Source organism: Balaenoptera physalus (assembly GCF_965194825.1).
Source record: "Balaenoptera physalus genome assembly, chromosome: 20".
NCBI classification, from domain to species: domain Eukaryota; kingdom Metazoa; phylum Chordata; class Mammalia; order Artiodactyla; family Balaenopteridae; genus Balaenoptera; species Balaenoptera physalus.
The window spans coordinates 52,625,362-52,645,274 of NC_138901.1; the positions used below are offsets into that span (position 1 = coordinate 52,625,362).

At 37.0% G+C, this 19,913-nt stretch overlaps 2 protein-coding genes across 5 annotated transcripts in view; one reads left to right on the top strand and one right to left on the bottom strand.

Annotated features, from left to right (window-relative positions):
• The window catches only part of SPATA22 (spermatogenesis associated 22), a 24,817-nt gene extending 13,175 nt beyond the window's left edge, over window positions 1–11,642 (bottom strand). The window contains exons 1-6 of one of the 3 annotated variants that reach the window (XR_014257947.1): window positions 11,230–11,642; window positions 9,749–9,864; window positions 7,889–8,017; window positions 5,990–6,050; window positions 5,755–5,850; window positions 1,318–1,639 (exon numbers count right to left, since the gene is read on the bottom strand). Coding sequence is in view for 2 of the 3 variants with exons in the window: in XM_082443577.1 (XP_082299703.1) it covers window positions 1,318–1,639; window positions 5,755–5,850; window positions 5,990–6,050; window positions 7,889–8,017; window positions 9,749–9,791 (651 nt within the window). In the remaining variant the exon portion in view is untranslated. The remainder of the gene's footprint in view (window positions 1–1,317; window positions 1,640–5,754; window positions 5,851–5,989; window positions 6,051–7,888; window positions 8,018–9,748; window positions 9,865–11,229) is intronic. The other 2 variants (XM_082443577.1, XM_082443578.1) reach the window with 2 other exon arrangements.
• The window catches only part of ASPA (aspartoacylase), a 24,876-nt gene continuing 14,547 nt past the window's right edge, over window positions 9,585–19,913 (top strand). Inside the window, exons 1-3 of one of the 2 annotated variants that reach the window (XM_082443596.1) lie at window positions 9,585–9,597; window positions 15,497–15,757; window positions 18,916–19,111. In XM_082443596.1, the coding sequence (XP_082299722.1) occupies window positions 15,522–15,757; window positions 18,916–19,111 (432 nt within the window). In that variant the 5' untranslated portion in view covers window positions 9,585–9,597; window positions 15,497–15,521. Of the gene's footprint in view, window positions 9,598–13,394; window positions 13,482–15,496; window positions 15,758–18,915; window positions 19,112–19,913 lie in introns of those variants that run through there. The other variant, XM_082443595.1, reaches the window with a different exon arrangement.

Consider the following 19,913-nt stretch of genomic DNA (forward strand, 5'->3'; position numbering starts at 1 on the left):
TAAGGTGACTATCATTATCATTCTTGTGTACAAGGAAACAAGGCTGAGAACCACTGTGGAACATGCTATATTAGATTTCCAGAAAAAAAAATTGACCCCAGATGGCTTACTGAAAAAACTGCTTACAGGTGTATGGGCAGAATAAACATAGGGTACTTAAGCACTCAAAGACTAACAACAGTAAGAAACTTCTACCACTCCTAGGCTGAAAGGACAAGAGGAGGAAATAAAATTACCAAGCCTGTGAAATCTGGACTTACGGAGGGGCTATATCATGCAGGGACACAGGTACCACCTGAGACACAACATTTAAGCAGGGGGGGAATGGGAAAACCCAACCTCTCTCTCTACCCTTTGATGTCCTGCCTGGGACTTCCACTCCCACTGGCTGACTCCTAACAGAAGCCAGCTAATGGATCCCAGAATGATGCACTATGTAGGACCATTTAGCCTTCCAGAACACAGACAAGGGCAGAGGATAAAGAATCTATTAGACCAGGTGGCGAGCAAGGGAAGATAGCAAACAGCCAGCACATATATGAAAGACATTTACAAAGAATGACTAGAGTGAGAGGTGGAGAGAGGAAATAAGGCTGAGGCACAGGTATGGGGAAAAATATAAACCAAAGCAGAGTCATATTAGAGTGCGTTTAGAGAATTGTGAAGAGTCTGAAATGGCTGGAGCATTGAAGAATTAGTGAAATATGGAATACGAAGCTGTAAAAGTAAATAAGACCAGATTACAGAGCAGAAGTTAGCAAACTACGGCCTGCAGGCCAAATCTACTCTGCTGTGTTTTTTGGGTAAATTTTCATTGGAACTCAGCCACACCAATTAATTTATGAATTATCTATGGCTGCTTTTAAGGTACAACAGCAGAGTTGAGTGGTATAGTTGAGTACTTGTAAGAGAGACAATATGGCCCATAAAGCCGAAAATATTTACTGTCTAACCCTTTACAGAAAAAGTTTGCTGACCCCTATTAAAAAAAAAAAGAAAGAGTGACATATGAAGAACTTCAAGAATTTTTGCAAGCAATGGATAAACTATCATCATCTCAATAATTAGCAAACAGTGAAATTCAGAACCTGGTAGGAAATTCTAAAGCAACTCTGAAAAGAAGCAGCCATTCACAACCTCTAAGAAAATATTTTGGACACTAACATATACCTACTCCAACAGAACTGGGTATTTGCGCTAATCAAGTAATGTATACCAGGGGAGTGATTTCAAATGCTCTTATCTCTGTAATTTTCTAAATACTTATCTCATTTTTTAATGTAAATACAAAAATGCAAATAATATTTAAAAGTTTACCTTGAGGGTGTTTTCTTCTGGAAAACCATCCATTTTTTTCTTAAATTGATTTTGTTGAAAATTGGGCTTAAATGCCTGTAATGCACCGTTTTTGTCTAGACTTCCCATTGTGGAGCCAGATATTTTTGATGAATGTGTTTCTCTTTGGTGAGATAAGTTAGTAGATTCAGATACTCTTAATTGTTTCCGTTGTTGAGCTCCCAAATTCACTGGACATGAATTTATTCCATTATTTGTCATTAGATTTGTTCTTTTGCACTGAGGCTTAAAATCATTTCTATCCCAAGTTTTTAAAGTGGTATTTTTGTTGCCATCTCTGTAGCTGAAATAGTTTTGTTTTTTAAATTAGTATTAATTTTGTTTCTATATACTTTTTCTTAAGTGAAAGAAAATTATTAATGAAAATTTGCATTTACATGGTAATTTGTGGTTTATAAACTACTTTGTAATTACTGACCAGTTAGAAATTCCAAATACATCATCACAACAACCCTACAATATATTATACCTCTCTTGGTGAGGAAACTGAGTCTTGAGGAGGAAGTAACTTGCCCAAAGTCATATAGCAAGTTACTGACAATCTAAAACCCAGAGAATCCTAGTCTCCCAACTCAAAGTTCAGTGCCATAGAGTATATTTCTAAATTATACAAGCCTTCATATGACAGTGGTTATGAATCCCCAGGGGCCACGGCAGTGAAAGCACCGAGTCCTAATCACTGGACCACCAGGGAACTCCCTGCTTCCTTTTTTATACATTTATTTTTAAATTTTCTACAAAGTAAAATTTTCAAAAGTTAAACTATCGCTCATCAGTGATTTTAAATCACAAGGAAAATAGATATAGACAGGGTAGATAGCTGTTTGATTAGAAATTTTGTACTTTTACTGTGTAGCTTAAAAACCCTACTTATGTTTTAGCATTTTACTCGCTACATTAACCTAAGTGAGCCGTACCAGTTCATCAGAACATGATGTTAATGAGGCCAAAATCAAAAGTATAATTTCTGAGCAGGCTAGTTAAGAGTTCCACAGGGAAAAACTAGTCTAAGTCACAAATGCTTATTTCTGAATAATTTTCCTAAAAATACCACAAGAGGGCAAACAATGCAACCCATACCTCGTTAGGGAAAATAATTCAAGAAAAAGTCTAGGTTCCCTAGACCAGATTATATGGGACCCAAAGCTTGTATAATTTAGGGAGCTTTCGTAAGTAAATTAGGTACAAAATTCAGTATGAAAATAATGAGAAAAGAAATCACCACAATAATTTAAAAATTTTTTAAGTTGATAAATACCACAAACATCACAATATCCAGGAAAAACTTATTAAGTAATTGCCTAATACACCTCTATAAAATTTTTTCCTACATTAATCACCTCTTCATATAGCAACAATTTTATATTCAACAGAGAGAACAGAAACAGTTTTCTCCTTCCTCATGGCTGTGGAAATTACTTTTATTTTCATAGTTTAGGAAAGTTTCTTTTAGCTTTACAACTCCTTATTGGTAACAACGCATCTGCAACTTTCTCCAATGTTTTTGTTCAGGAGGTGCTCCTAGCCTGGGGAAATGCCTTGATATTTCTGTTTAAAAATTAATTAATTGATTAATGGCTATCTCTGGATCAGTGTGACTATGAATAACTTTCTTCCATTTACTTTTTTTTCTAGAATGATATTATTTTTATAATAAGAACAGTAGGCTATTATAGAAAAAAAAGAATACTTTATCTTTCCTTAAAAACAATTTATTGAGCTTTCCTGGTGGTGCAGTGGTTAAGAATCCGCCTGCCAATGCAGGGGACACGGATTCAAGCCCTGGTCTGGGAAGATCCCACACGCCGTGCAGCAACTAAGCCCATGCACCACAACTACTGAGCCTGCAATCTAGAGCCTGAGTGCCACAACTACTGAGTCCACGCACCACAACTACTGAAGTCTGTGTGCCTAGAGCCTGTGCTCCGCAACAAGAGAAGCCACCGCAATGAAAAGCCTGCACACCACAACCAAGAGTAGCCCCCGCTCCCCGCAACTAGACAAAGCCCACGCACAGCAACAAAGACCCAATGCAGCCAAAAATAAATAAATAAAATAAATAAATTTTAAAAAACCAATTTATTGATCTATCTAAACCTATTTGCCAGGTTGTGCCCAATTTCCAGTTTCTAAAGTCTTCACCTCTCCTCAACTGAGATTTCTTAACCATCAAGTGCAATCCCAATTTCTCAAAGACCAGTTATTTAATTGTAGGAGCTTTAGTATAAAAGCTCGAAGATGTTAACATCAGTTCACCCTTGCTTATTGTCTAGTATACTAATTCTGGTAAATTAAACCTATCTTGACAACTAGTCCAATAGCTTAATACCTATAAGAATAGGAGTCTACATTGCTCTTGCAAATTCCATGTTTCAAGAGATTCTAGACAAGGGTTATCAGGTAAAATACAGGATGCCCAGTTAAATTTGAATTTCAAATAAATAACAAATAAACTTTTAGTATAATTATGTCCCAAATATTACATGTGACATACACTAAAAAATTATTTGTCCATTACCTGAAATTCAAATTTTACTGGGCATCCTATATTTTTATTTGCTAAATCTGGCAATGTTAGCCTAGATTCTAAACCTAAGCATAGAACCAGTTAAAAGATCTTCAACAGATTACCAACTGCCTACTTGGGTTTTCAAATGTCTTCTGCTCCTAGATTTTCTGTTGTTATATTCCAACTGTCTGACAGATCATTTATTATTTCAAATTGGAATATCCAATACTGGCTGCCTATCCAGATTACAATCCGTTACCTAATTCTCTAATGTCTATCAGAATGCATTTTATCCTAGCACTTGCCGCTGGAACTATGCCTCCGAGGACCATCTCAAACCACTGAATAGGCCTAGTTTGAAGCAGCGGTACTGAAGAAAGAACTGACTGGTCCTGAGGAAACTAGCATGAGTAATAAAAACAATTCTAAATTTTTAAAAATAAAAATACTGTTTTGTTGTATTAACCACTTTATTAAAAGTTTCCCCCTTTTAAAAAAATATGGTATCTTCATCTACTAAAAGTGAAGGTGATGTTAACTTCACAGGGTTGTTGTAAGGATCATTAAAATAACAACAAAGCACTAGCCAGTGACTGATATATGATCTGGGGTTGGTGTTGTTTTCCAATAATGTGTTTCCAAAATTATCTTTCAGTAGTTTGCCACTTACCCAAAAATACTAAAGTCCAACCTAAAAAAATAATCCATGTCCTTTATCTATCTATTCATTTTTTTCATATTATTTAGACATTAAACTTAGATATTTCTGGCAATGACCCAGAAGTACCCTCACCATCTTTTTTTTTTTTTTAAATAAATTTATTCATTTATTTATTTTTGGCTGCGTTGGGTCTTCATTGCTGTGCGCGGGCTTTCTCTAGTTGTGGCGAGTGGGGGCTACTCTTCGTTGCAGTGTGTGGGCCTCTCACTGTCGTGGCTTCTCTTGTTGCGGAGCACAGGCTCTGGGCGCGAGGGCTTCAGTGGCTCGCGGGCTCCTGAGCGCAGGCTCAGTAGTTGTGGCACACGGGCTTAGTTGCTCCGCGGCATGTGGGATCCTCCCGGGCCAGGGCTCGAACCCGCATCTCCTGCATTGACAGGCGGACTCTTAACCACTGCGCCACCAGGGAAGCCCTACCCTCACCATCTTACCATATGCTTATGATTTCATTCTCTGTCTTTCTTTCTTATTCCATCCTATTTACCTTGGAGCTGATTATCTTACTGGGGTAAGGCTGAGCATTCTATTTGGTTCTCAAATATATCTTAAATATATCCGACATTTTTTTTTCATTTATTTTTTTAACATCTTTATTGGAGTGTAATTGCTTTACAATGGTTAGTTTCTGCTTTATAACAAAGTGAATCAGCTATACATATACATATATCCCCATATCTCCTCCCTCTTGTATCTCCCTCCCACCCTCCCTATCCCACCCCTCTAGGTGGTCACAAAGCACCGAGCTGATCTCCATGTGCTATGCGGCTGCTTCCTACTAGCTATCTATTTTACAGTTGGTAGTATATATATCTGACATTTAGATACAGTTATTCTTGACTCTTTACCTATCGTCAATTAGATCATTAATAATCCACAGCAAAATCATAAATTCATGGTGATAAATATTTACAGAAATTTCATTATAACATGAAGTATTCTTTGGAAATATAATCACTGCCAAATCTGCCTATTTTTAAAGTTGTATATGGCATGTTCTCTTCTTTTATAAAACACAGCTAATATCACTATAGTTAGTTATTAAGTATATAAATTTCCTAAATATAATTCTGTTTAAGAAAGGAAGAATATATAGAGGAGGAGGGAAGGGAGTAAAGGAGGAGATGGGAAGGAGAAGAATGAACAGAATAAGAAAAATCTTAAGTAGACTCACCTCCAACCACTCTTGCTTCTTTCAGCATTTAATTGAATAGATTTAGACACAGAATCTTGACTTCTCAGGGGATGAGAAACTGAATGTGGTATTTGCCTTTCAAGGAAATATGTCTTATTAGCTATTAATAATTTGTTCCCCGATTGAGAAATATAAAAATATAAAATATATATAGAAGAATAACATCAGTCTGTAACAGACACATACATTCATTGGTATATATTTTTCCACATACCCTGTGTTCACTGTTTTCGTTAAAGGAGGCAGCTCCGGATTCATAGCTTCCCAGGCCCAATCTCAAAAGATACAAGTAATATAGGTAAGAGTAAGCTAGGGAGCATTTTTTGAAATGATTCTTTCATATTTATTTAATATGTGGGGGGAGGCAGTTGAAAGTTTGAAGGAGAAAAGGATTTGAATATATGGACATGTTCTTCAATAGTACTTTGTTGTGGAATTTGTCATAGGCTGCCTTATTAATTTTTTAGATGTCTTTCTTTCCCATTGCATTCTAAGCAAGGTAATAGTTTAATCTGTATCTCTTCCACAGTCAATCCTAGTATAGCACCTTGTATTTCGTAACATAAATTCAGTGTAATCAATGTTTCTTAATCCCAACCCACAGCAAGAAATACATCGAAACCCGGAATATATACAGGGACGGTGTGCATGTGTATGCACACACGTTTGTGTTTGAGAGGAAATATAACAATTTTACTATCAATTCTTATTCTTACTATATGATATACTGACACTTTCTATTCTATTCTATTCTTTTCTATTTTATTCTCTTCTATTTCTTTTTTTAAAAGGTTGGTTATTTCCTAACCTACTAATGGATCAAGAAAAAAATTTGAAAAACACTGATCTAGTCCTATCTCTTGCCCAATATAAGAATCTTGTTATATGTCTGACAGATAGTAATCCTGGTCAGAGTTTGAAAAGTTCAGTACTTCAGGAGGTTGCACACTTCCCTACGGAACAACTCAAATTGTTATTTTTCAAGATCATCTATCATTCATGCTACTTATAAAAATATTTTAAATAGTAGAGAACTTTTTAAATGGCAGAAGATGACCATTTATGCATATCCATGTGAATTTTTAATTTTTATCCATAAAAATGAGAATAATATGAAATTCATACTTCCAATTCCTCAAATGTGGAAGAAAACAAAATAACTATAGATGTAAAAGTAGATTAAGGTCTATGGTTGCACAAGGATTTTTAAATTCTAGTTGCATAAAATCCTATTAAAGATTTTTAAGTGTGCCCCCCCAAAATGTAAATGTATATAACCAGCATGTACCAAGTATATTTCAGACTGTCTGCCTGTCCATGCCTTCTTCCAGAGAGAAGTAAAAAGTAAGCAAACATTAAGACCTTTCAGCACAAACCACCACAGCTAATTGTTTCAGATATGAGAGGCTAACCATAAAGATAAATTAGGATTTCAGTGACCTCATTTAATATGAGCTGAAACAGAGGCTCTCTGTCTCTAGAATTTGAATCAAGAGAAACAGAGGGCAGCCAATGATGGGCCCTGAGAACTAGAACTAAAAGGTTATGTTAACACCAAGCAAGAGCAATTTAGTTCACACGCCAGTCGAAGCTATAAGGAAGCCAATGGGATGAAAGAGTGAAAAGCCAATAAATGAAAAAAGGCAAAAATTATGTAAGAAGAGAAAAAAGACTAGGGCCAAGCACTAGAAATTCCTGGGCTTCTACCCTTCCTAAGGTCTACTTTCTTCCATTTTTCCCATGTTCCCATTCACACTTATCCTTATTCCTGAAGGAACTTGAGTTTTTCCATTCTTTATCACCAAATGTTTAAGTCACAAATATCTATACGTGTTTTGAAAAAGAAAAAAAAAACCTTTACAATGTAGGTTACTACTTCATTAGAACAAAGGCTCCAGATTTAAGATACTCCATTTAAATGCTAAGACACCCTTGTAGACAAGGAAACTCAAACTACTGTACTGGAATGTTCAGAAAGAACCAAGTAATCCCTATAATTGGATAGTGGAAAGAAGAAAAATAAACTTTATATTTCCATTATAATAAAACAGAAATGGTAATTTTCTATAATCCTACTTCTTATTTTCTGAAAATTTTCACCTTATTTTCTTACCTGTTGGTAGAGGAGGGAAATCATAACTGTCAGAAGCAGTACTGATACCTGGATCATTTTTAAGTGGATTGGATGTTAATGGCTGTCTATTCCTCTTTTTCTGATTGAACAGTGGTACGGGCAAACAGCCTAAATTGAATGTACCGATAAATAAGTACATAATAGGCAAATAGTCAGATCTAGTTACAGACTAATTACTAGTATATAATAATACACGATTTGAATTTGTCTGCTTCTATACATTAATTTTATATTTATTACAGATATATTTCTATAGATTTGGAATTTTTTTACACTCTTTTTAAGATCCCAAATAGCCTTATTTGTCTCTCTAAAAACTCCTTTCTTGTTCTATGTTGACACTGCCTTAATTCCTCATTTGGCAGTAATTCCCATCTCCTCCCTCATCCCCCTACCCTTTCCAAATCCACTTTTTGTTTTCCTTCCTTCCCTCCTGTGCTTGCTTATCACCGTATCAACTGGAGGGGACACTTCAAGTACAATAGAGGTAAGGGAGAACCAAAATTTGACCCATTTTGCTTTCCAAAACCCTAACCACTCTGACTATGGTAGCATACCCTTTAAGGCCATGGTTCTCAAACTTTAGTTTGACTAAGATTTATCTGTGGTTATGCTTAACATGCCAGTTCCTAGACCCCACCCTCATAGATTTTATTTCAATCGACTTGCTTTGGAAACCAAAACTCTGCAATTTCAACAAGAACTCCAGGTGTCTGTAATGCATATTTTCTGTGGACCATCTTGAGAATGCCATAGAGTGATAGTAATAAATCCAAATGAGGATAAATACTACTCCAAACCCTCCAGTTGAGGGACCTGGGATCTCAAGTCAAGTCAAAAGTCAGAATTTATGAACACTAAAACTAGAAGGGATCTCAGAGGAAAAAGAGGTCCAAAAAGCTTACACATTGCCACAGTGAAAGAACCTAGATAGGGCCCGAGCTTCCTAACTCTCAGTTCAGATATCTTGCCACTATACCATACTCTAGTTGGTCCATCAACACTTACACTTACATGAGAATATAGACTCTGGTAACTGTCTGATGAACGGCTGGGAAAACGATGTGGGCTCTGGAATCAGACTGTCTAAATTTGAATTACAACTTCAAAGCAGGTTCCAATTACAATTTTAAAGTACAAACTACGGCTATTTCCTTAAACTCATTGTGCCAATATGGCATATAGTGAGAGGCAGAATAATATAGTGATTAAAAGAATGGAGTCTAGGTTCAAATCCTGGCTCTTCCACTTCATAAATTACTTATTTAACCTCTTTGTGCCTTCGTTTCTCATCTAGAAAACAGGGATGATAGTAATAACTCTCTCAGAGTTAAATAAATTAACATATAATTAAATGCCTAGAATACAGTACACCCCCCATAAATAATAGCTATTATTATCTTCATTGTGCATTATCATCATTCCTTTGGTTCTCTTCATTCTTGCCCTCTGTCCTTATACTAACAAATTGGGAAAGCAGAAATGGCAGGGGAAGCTATTAGGGAAACAGAAGCACTTCTGAAAATATTTTAAATAGTCACAAATAAATATTAAAATATTATTAATTTATTTTCAGCTTAAAAAGCACAAAACAACTCAAGCACATGGGATTTGTAGAAAGAATACAAGAGTAAATCCAGGAAAGTCTGATTTTACTTCCACCTAAGCCACTAAGTGTTTCGTCTTAAGTTATTTTACTTCCTTCGACCTAAAAAGTAAAGAGGCTAGACTATATGTTCATTCCTTTTATAAGTTCCTTCCAAAATGTTGCATCTATATACTATACAAGGTTTATATAGCATATACAAACTATAGAAATTTTAAAAAGTCAGTCAATACCTGCTGTATTTCGAGTTGAATTTTCATTTATGTTTCTCTTCATTTCCTTCAATATCAAAGTCTATAATTTTTTCTTTAGCGCTCCAACTTTACAACATGAAGTTGTTCGACTGAACCTTCAAGGAAAGAAATTTTTACCTTGTATTGTATCAACAACAAAATCAAGTTCTCAGCCTAGTAATTACTGAAATTATGGTTTAAACCTATGGTTTCAAACCTGATAATGTAAACTCTCTGCCAGGCTCTTTTGCTTTCTGAGTAAGAATTTACAGCATAACCCATTTTTCCAAATCTGTTTGAAATAAGACTAGTGTGGCTATAATCTTGCTTCCTGAACATATGTGGATTTTCACAGAGTCTATATAATTTATTTCAGAATCAAGGACCCACAATGAGAATAATTCTGAACCAGATCTACAAAGAAGGAGAGAGACTACAACATTGGCAAACATACTTACAAGGCCAGGGAGGAAACATACACAATTGAACTAGCCATGTGAGAACATATTCTGTGTCTCACTTTTAAAGCACTGTGCAGATCATCTGATTTGGCCATTAGTTTGAGATCCCTGGATTACATAATGCCAAAGACTAAGGCCTCACTTAATATCCAGAATAATTGTACTGATAAGTTTCCACTCCGTTTCTATAACTTCAACAAGTGAAATAAGATTTTTTTGTTTTTTTCTTTTACCACAGAATTTCTGTTGTAGTTTTTTCCATGTTTAGCCTCTTATATTTCGATCCCAATTTAATTCAATAAATACTTGCCTATTTCATGAAAAGGTAAGATTCAAACCTAAATAAGATCATTTCTGCTCCCAAGTTCTCTGCCCCATGAGACAAATAGACATGAACACCACTGAGTAACAATGCAAAGCATACTGAGGTACATATTAATTTCCAAATATCGTTTCTAGAAATAAAACTTGGGAAACATGAGGTCAGGGGCTGCCCCTGCTGTGTTTCCACATATTGGTCTTGAACCTGGATATAGTATACCCTTTAGAAAATATTCTTGATGCCGTTCTAGGAACCAAAACAGGTTATGTGACCTTTTCTCAGCCCAGAAATACCAACGCAACACACATCCTGAGCTTAGAGGGGGACGACAAGAGACTTAGGCAAACAAAAGCGCCACATCCTCCCCTGGACCACTGACCCTGGGGGCAGGGACCCTGAGGTGCCCCCCACTCCGGCTTCCCACTGGACCCTAATTACATTAAGGCGGGTGGTGACATCGATGTGCAGAAAGTTTGCTCAATGCGCACACACACACACACCCCGCCCCAAAGACCGTTGCCTCAGAAGGAGGCCGTCGGGCCTACTTGGGCGCCTCTTGGGGAAAAAACATCAAGCTCCAGTCAGGGCTCGTGTTCTCTTCCAATAACCTCTCCTGACCCAGGGGTCGCGGCAGTTTGGTAACTAGGGCCTACACAGACTCTTTCCCTTCTTGGCCCTCCTGCCATACGACACGCAACTTTAACCCTCAGGTTCCTCGCCTCCGCCAACCGTCACCCAGTCCGCGCAGTCAGCGACCACCAACCGCCTTCCCACCGCCGAAAAAGCGCGGAAGTCTCGCTCTGCGCATGCGCGACGCCGCCCGCGCGCCACCGTCGGCGCAGGCGCAGAGGCCACCACCTGGGTCTTCGGCGCCGTGACGTCGTCCGTTCTGTGGACAAAGAGGGAAAGACACGCACGCCTTTTCCCTGGCACGGAAACATGAACGCGCGTCCGTTTGCGTTCTCGTACTGTTGGGTACACGGCACAGGGATGGCTCTACCTCTCTGGAGTTTTGCCCAGAGAGGGACAAGCCTGCTCAGCCAACCTTCGCCCCAGCTTCATCAGGAAGTTAGGCCAGAGCTGGTTGCCCAACCCCGTTCCCACACCCTGAAGTCATTTCTTACGTCTAGACGTCAGTTTGTGCGATGCTGGTGGCACCCCGGAGTGTGCCTAGAATAGGATGACTCAAAGGCCACAGGCCTCAAAGCCAGGTCAGAGGGGTCTTTCTCGGTCTGGCTGAGATTCTGAGTGAGGTCAAGCAGACGGGGCATTGGAGTCGCCAGGAGGCTGGGAGAGCTGAGGCCTGGGTTTAGATGACAGTCCCGCAAGGCCCAGCACGGTCAGGAAGGCAGGGCCAGTGCTGCACAAGCTCGGGAAGGGAAGGAGTACATGCCTCAGAGACCTAGGACCCCGGAGAGGAAAGGGAAGGTGCAGTGACCTGGGCTCTGGCCCTCGGCCATTGGACTGCCTCTCTCTGGCCCTTTGATCTCCGGCACGTTAGCCCCTCTAAACCTACATTTCCTTCCTCAGTAAAATAGCAATAATAATACTTAATTGCCCTGAAGATGCTAAAAGAGAAAATGAACAGTTCTGACACACAGTAAATGCTCAATAAATGTTAGCCCTTAATATAATAACAGTAGCTGCCATTTATTGAGTACTTACTGGAGGCCAGGAATAATAATTCTACTTCTGTCTGGGTTCAAAGCCCATTTTTTGTTGTTACCCTACCTTCTGACCATTTGAAGACTGGAGTAGGTGAAGGGAAGAGTTGCAAAGGGACCCAGAGATAAAGGGAATGTTGTTAGTGAAGTCCTAAGACTACGAGACCATGAGACTTAATTAGTAGTTTCTTTGAAGATTAGATCAAATAAAAGAGAATGTTGGAAAATAGGATTAGAGGTAGATTGAGACCAGATAATAAAAGATCTTGAATGCCAAACTAAGGAGTAAGTCTGAAGGAATAAGGTCTTCGTTTAATTTGGGAAAGACTTCACACAATAAAATGTCTGAAAAAACTTGTCTTCGTGGTTCCAGAGAGGAGGTTTTTTAAAAAATGAGTAAAAACTTCAAGGAAGCAGATTTTGACCTGATATATACATATGTACACACACACATATATAACACCCATCTACCCCCCAAAATAGATTTCTCATTGAAAGAAAAAGACTTTAAACCCACTAAGAGCAACATCCTGAGCTACATCTGTAAGGACTGCAGAAGTGGAATCTTTGCTAGCAATTTATAAACCTATCTGTTCTATCACTATCTTGTTCTGGTTATCATTTATTTATTTCCACCTAGAAAGTTATTCTGGATGGATGACAGCTATAGGACCACAGGGGAAGAAAAAATTAAAATAGTAAGAGTAGTTTGATTACATGACTGCTGGACAACCACACTGTGTATGAGACGCTTTATGTGTCGTATTGGAGAGAAGACCCTCTCTATCCCCCAATCATACTATTTTGGAAACAGCTCTGCCTTAAATTTGTCTCCTACAAATTTTCTGACATTGATCAATTGGACAGCCATGACTATGAAAAATTTATTCTCCCTTTGTTTTAAAGTATATTATTTTACTAATAAATCAGTCACCAACGTCCCTACAAAACATTTGCAGTACTGGAAGTCAGGCTTATTTTTTTTAAGTACTTCAAAACATTAAATATTCAACCTAATTGTGAGATAGTGACAACTAGAAAGGGTCTCACTTTGTATACTATGAGTTCTCTGAATTCTCAGAAAGAACTAGACTAATAAGAATTTGTATTTTTTATAGGGCTCAGATACTTAGTGCGCTTTGGGAAACAGGGAGTTAAAAATCTTTCGGAAGTTAACTTGGTATAAGAGTATGAAAAGCCTCTGTTGCTCTAGTTCTAAGGAAATGCTCTCCTTTTTTTCTAATAAAGCTTTCCGCAGAAGACAAACTCTGTACACAATAAACAGGGTAAGTATAGGACAGAATTACTACAATTCATTAACTCTCAAAAAAGTTATTCATTTTGACATGTAAGGGAAACTTTATTTATGAATGTTAGATGTGCTTCAGAGTGCTGTTCTGTTAAAATTCCATAAAACAAGCCTCGAAATGCAAGTCATTTGTGCCAGCTACAAGTACATAGCTGAAGCAGCATTTCCAGAGAGACTAGGGCAAAGGACAGAACTAACCACAAATTGGCAGAAAAGAAACAAAACATAATCGAGTGTTAATAATTCACCATAGTTACTGCTCTTAAAACCAAAGTAACTAAACAATACGACTGTCATCTGTCTACATTTATGCTTGTTTTCTGCATCTCTACAATGAAGTGTTCAGTGTACACGGATGTGGGCAAAAAAATCAAAGGCTACAGGGCTTTATCTGAAATTAGAACAGTAATTTTAATGTGTACATTTTGATTTTATTATTATGCTTTCTCTATCTCTGCATTATAATCTCTTAAAGGAAGAACACAGGTATAGGTTTATTAAATATTTTGAAGCATTCACATTTTATATTTCCATCATGTGTTTGTTTGTAAGCTTGTTTGTTTCCTGAGTACACTGTAGTGACTGTTCATGTGAATTCGGAAAGAGCAAAATTAGAACTTTGGGGAAAGCCAAAAATAACAGGGAACACCCTCTTGTTCTGTGAAAAACACTGGACTTAGATTCAGCAAACCTAGATCTCAGGCCTAGTTTTCTCCTGGAAGCTCGGGAAATTTAACCAAGTTACTTAACCTCTTTTTTCTCTACCTCTGCTATGGGGATGTCAATACCTAACCCATCCTATCTCATAAAGTGGATATGTGAATAAACTGAGATAACGTATGCGGAAAAACATTATAAATTGAACTACTCTGCAGTTGTAATGAATTACTCTTGTCATACCCCTTTCAAACAATCTCCCATTACTAGCACATAGTGTTTTCAGTACTTGAACATATTTGACTTTCTGGATGATTGAGCATGAAATCAAATCGGATTTGGCTCAGAGTCATTTCTGCAAAGGGATGTAATCATCTTAGTACAGTATTCTGGATAGTTTCCCCTAATAAGACCCCCTCTTGAGTAACACATTCCAGTGGAGAGTCTCTGTTGCCAGTAAGTTAGGCTGTGTCCATATAAACTCATATAATCTGGTTCGTATATATAGCATGCCCCAAGACATTTTCAGGCATTACAAAGTCTTGAAAATTACTAACAGTTGTTTTTCCTTTAGTATTTGGGCAAAAAGTGAGGAAGATTCCCTAAGCAAGTCGACATAGAATTACTAATAACTTCATGAGAAAGAAATGAAAGCATGTTTCAAAGTAGCTTTTTAAGACCCAGTGATCGTTGATTTGGTTCTTGCATCTCTGACCATGAAAAAGCATTCTGAAAGAAAGGATAGTGGTTCCAGAGGAGGTCTCTGAAGATCTGCCATTGGCTGTTTATAGAGATGAAATTCAAATGCCCTCAGATGATAAAAAAGGGCCTGAACTCGTTTCAGAGAAGAAATGGTTTAAAGTGGAAACATAAATATTGAATAATAACAGGCATACTATAGACATCTTCTTTATTTTTTATATTTTTGAGGATAAGAAAAGTGTAATCTATTTTTACTACTGCAAATAGTCATGAAAGCACCATTTGATGACATTCTAGCTGAAGAGAAAACAGAAGTTTTGCATTAGTGTGAGGTGTTAATTTATTATTGCATTTAGGTCTACCGACCATTTGAGGGAGTTAGAAGTTAAACAGCTGTATCTCTAGTTGATCTCTGCATATTTTAATCCAAATATGGTAAAGGGCAGGGCTAAAGAAGGGAGTGTCCTTATAATAAACAGGGCTCAGAACTTGTAACAGAAAATTAAAATACACTCCACTCAAGTTCTCGCGTGGTTAACTTTGCACTTTGGTTAAAGTCTCATTTAGATTTAAATTTCTAAACTTTGCTTATGAAATTAAGTTTTCTTTGATCTCCTCTCTTCTGAATTGCAGAAAGCAGATAAAACTACTTGATAAAATGATTTCCTGTCACGCTGCTGAAGATCCTATTAAAAAGGTTGCTATCTTTGGAGGAACTCATGGGAATGAACTAACAGGAGTATTCCTAGTTAAGCACTGGCTGGAGAATGGCACTGAGATTCAGAGAACAGGGCTGGAAGTAAAACCATTTATTACCAACCCAAGAGCAGTGAAGGAGTGCACCAGATATATTGACTGTGACCTGAATCGAGTTTTTGGACCTGAATATCTTGGGTAAGACTATATGTTGTGTTGTGTGTGTATGCATGCACACGTGTGTGTATGTGGATGTGTCTGAAAAGTAGTGTGTGTGAGAGCACATGTATATACATTTGATATTCATATTTGTACATATAGTCGCTATTGTGAATAAGATCACTTTCACTTTTGTTATATGCCATTATGAATTACTCAGTTCTCTAAACTGGGCATTCATGTGCTCTTTTATAAACTTTTATAACCATCAGACTGTTCTTAACTGATTTTGTTTTTAAATGTATTCTATACAGACTGAGACAACAAATAACAAAGGTTTTTATTTTTAAGTCGTATCTTTAAAGAAACAGATTTAATAGTCTTTTGCATTAAATGAATGTTTGGCCACTATGCTTGGGTACATATTTGTTAGCTTTCTAGGTGATTTACTACTATGTGTTTTGCAAGTATGTTTATGGTAGTGCAGAAAGTTCTAGTTAAGGAAAGTGCAATGTTTCAGTTAATATTTGTTTAATGAAAGAGTGAATAAATGTCTATCATCAGAAAACATTAGACCGCTCTGTGATCTGAGGAGTAGATGTACTACCTTCAGTAATGGATCACTAAGACCTGAATTTTCTGAATTTTCTGAATTTAAATTACAGCTGATGATACATTGCATGCAGTGTATGCAATCATAACACTCTAGGTATGTCCTTATTATTTTTGCCTTTTTTTTATGTCACTATAGCTACTACTGTAGATATATAGGCTTCTAAGCTTTTTACCACTTCTTTCTTTCATTTACATAAAAATATTATTAAACACCTACTCTTCATGGGGCACTGTGCCAGGTACTGTGGGAGTACAAAGCTATGGACAAAGTGGTTTCTACTTTCAATGAGTTGGCAGACTACAAGCTAAGATACAAGTCATGCACAGGAACAACTAATGGAGCACCACTTCATGTACTCATTTTCTATTAAATCCTAATTTGAGTTTAAAGAGTTACTTAATCTCATCACAGATCAGAAGGTGGTTACTACATTTATACAAATTTGCCTCCCTTTATGGAATAAATTCTTCTGGGGCAATTATACACTAGCCATAGCTTGCGTATCAGGCCATGTTCTCACTAACATAAATTTTAATTTCAAAAATGCTTTATCTTCATGACTGAGGTTATGTCAACACAATTAAGGTTTACCTATTCACCTAAAACAGCTGTTAACTAACTCATATTACAAGTAAGAATTTCTTGAAGAATAACTGTTAGTTGGCATGTTAACTTCCCAAATAACTCTGAGATGAACTAGAGTGAGTTTTCTTGTTATGACCACTCAATAACATGCATTTCAATGAGAGTAGTCTCTTAAATTAAATTCACTTTCTACTTCTTGCATTTAACACTTATCAGAGGCTAGACAGTTCTCTCTCAGGGTGGTTATGGAAACTTATGAAATAGATAAGTTAATTACCTTCTCCCATCTTCCCTTTCCCAAATTTTGCTGCTTTTCCTCTATTCGTCATCTCAGTGATGTCACGATTACCCACCAAATCACCTATGGAAATCATCTTAGAACCTTCCCCATTCTTCATCCCCTACGTCTAGTGGGTTACGAAGTATCCCAATTATTCAAATATTGAATAGTTGTAGGTATTTTGCAAATCCAGTCTTCCTCACCATTTTTACTGCCTTAGTTTACTCTTTGTATAGGTAGTTAGAGTAGCGTCCTCAAGAATCTTTCTGCATCCAGCCTTACTCCAACCCTCCCTACCATGTATTGTGTGTATGGCACTAGCCATAGGGATCATCCGAACATGCAAATCTTGTCATGTCTTTCCCCTGCTAAAAATTCTTCAAAAATCTCCTATCCAGAATAGATTTAAGTAGTTTAGTATATAGATGTCATTCCCTTTAGGATACTTGTTCCTGCCTATTCTTTCAGCTTTATCCTTTGGGACTCTTCCCGTGGGGCCTGGATTCCAGGCACAAGAACTCAAAGTGTCTATTATCTTTCAAGACTTCAAGACTTGACCATGAGCAACTGGGTGGCTGTGGTGTGATTTACTCACATGGGGGAGAATGAGAAGAAAATCAGTTGGGGGAGGGGGAGAATTCATGAAGTTGTTGCATGAATTAACTTTTAAAGTGCATATGTATCTTTTAGGAACTATGTCTGGTTGCATATCATAGAAATCTGAAAACAGTGGCTTAAACAAATAAGGGTTTCTTTTTCACAAGTAATAAGTCCAGAGGTAGGCAGTCCAGGGCTGGTACAGTGGCTCAATGATATCATCAGTGCCACAGACGCCTCCTATCTTCCCACTACACTAGCCTTGATACGCATCTTTTGTCCCATAGTTGAAAAATGGCTGCTCCACTTTCTTGACTGATTTCCAGGCAAGAATTACCCAGGCGCAAACTGTAGGTCCTTTGGAGATACTAACAAAAACAGTCAGAGAATGGAAATAAATGGAATTAGAGAGAAATGTGGTTGAATGCTTTAATGAGGAAAAATAAATTTAAATTATCATGTACATTAAGAAAAAAATGTATCCTAACCGTTGAGGGTGGGGCAGGTAGAGACTCATTTGAGAATTCAATAAAAACTATCAACCGTCATCCCAGAAGATGCATGTATGCGTATACCTGCAAATTTTTGCATTTTTGCAAGGTCTAAAGACTCTTCTCTGTAAAGCTTGACCCTAAACCACTAGTGGTTCCTGGACACCACTTAAGAATCCCTAATTAGATGATGTGAGCACCTAAGTTTGACTATTTTTGTGCACTAGAACTAGCTAAAGTGCAAAAAAAAAAAGAAAAATAGGTGCATTTGATGGTCTAGTTCCAGTATAGCCTAGTGTACTTAACTACTAAGAGACTGTTGATTAAATTAATGGAAGAATTTTGTTCAGGGTTGAAGTCAAATGATAAACTGAAATGTCCTTCTTGTGACCAGCCACATAAATGAACTATTATTTGCAAGCATGTCAATGCAACATTACATGGAATCAAATGGAAGGAAAAAATGTAAATTTTCGATTATAAAGTTTTCAAATAAATTTCCAATTCCTTCACAGATTTTTCATATTAAAGGTTTGGCAACTGGTTTCTTATATACTGTGTTCTTATTGTATATTTATGTTACCTTAGCCACAGATGTTGTTAATCTTTTTCTCTCTGCTAATAACAGCAAAAAAATATCAGAGGATTTGCCATATGAAGTGAGAAGGGCTCAAGAAATAAATCATTTATTTGGTCCAAAAGATAGTGAAGATTCCTATGACATTATTTTTGACCTTCACAACACTACTTCTAATATGGGGTGCACTCTTATTCTTGAAGATTCCAGGAGTGACTTTTTAATTCAGATGTTTCATTATATTAAGGTAATGTCAATGTTATTAATTTACAAGTTAGCATAGGACCCATAATTTTGTCACTTATAGATGTGAAACAACCAGAAAAGGGTCAGGAGGGAGGGTCCAAGAGAAATGGGGGATTGGGAGGAGCACCAGAATAGAGGTAGGAGTGACAGGCAGGAGAAAAGGAGAAGAAATGAGTAAAATAATAAATGCAATGAATAAAATAATAAAACATACGGACCATTGTGTCTATAAAATTTTAAATCTTTTATCAAGACAGCCACCAAATCATAGGCTATTTGGTAAAATTAATACCAAAATTTTAAATGGTATGGTTGAAGTGGCTCAATTACCATTTTAGGAAGCTCAAAAAATAGTCATTTAATGTTGACTAAAGACCAATGATAAAAAGATTGGCTCTCTTTAGTCCTGCCCTTGTCTCCATTTGATTCAGATACCCTAACATACATCTGATCTTTCAGTACTTCATATAGCTAATCATTTTAAGGCTCAAAAATCTACAAGATGAAAAAATCAGCAATCCATTGCTATACCTAGAGAAAAACTGGTAGAGAATAACAAGCAAACAAGAACACAAATAATAAACTGTATGATTATTTTTATATAAAGGATAGCCTTCCTTCCGGAGAGCTGGTATGAGCTAGTATGATTTAATGGAAAGAGTGTGACCCATATAGCCAGTGCCTGGGTTCAAATCCTGGCTTTCTCTCACTAACTTTGAACAAGATAGTCAACTCCCAAAACATTGCTTTCTTCATTTTATAAAATTGACGTAATAACAATACTTACCCCATGTGGCTGTTAT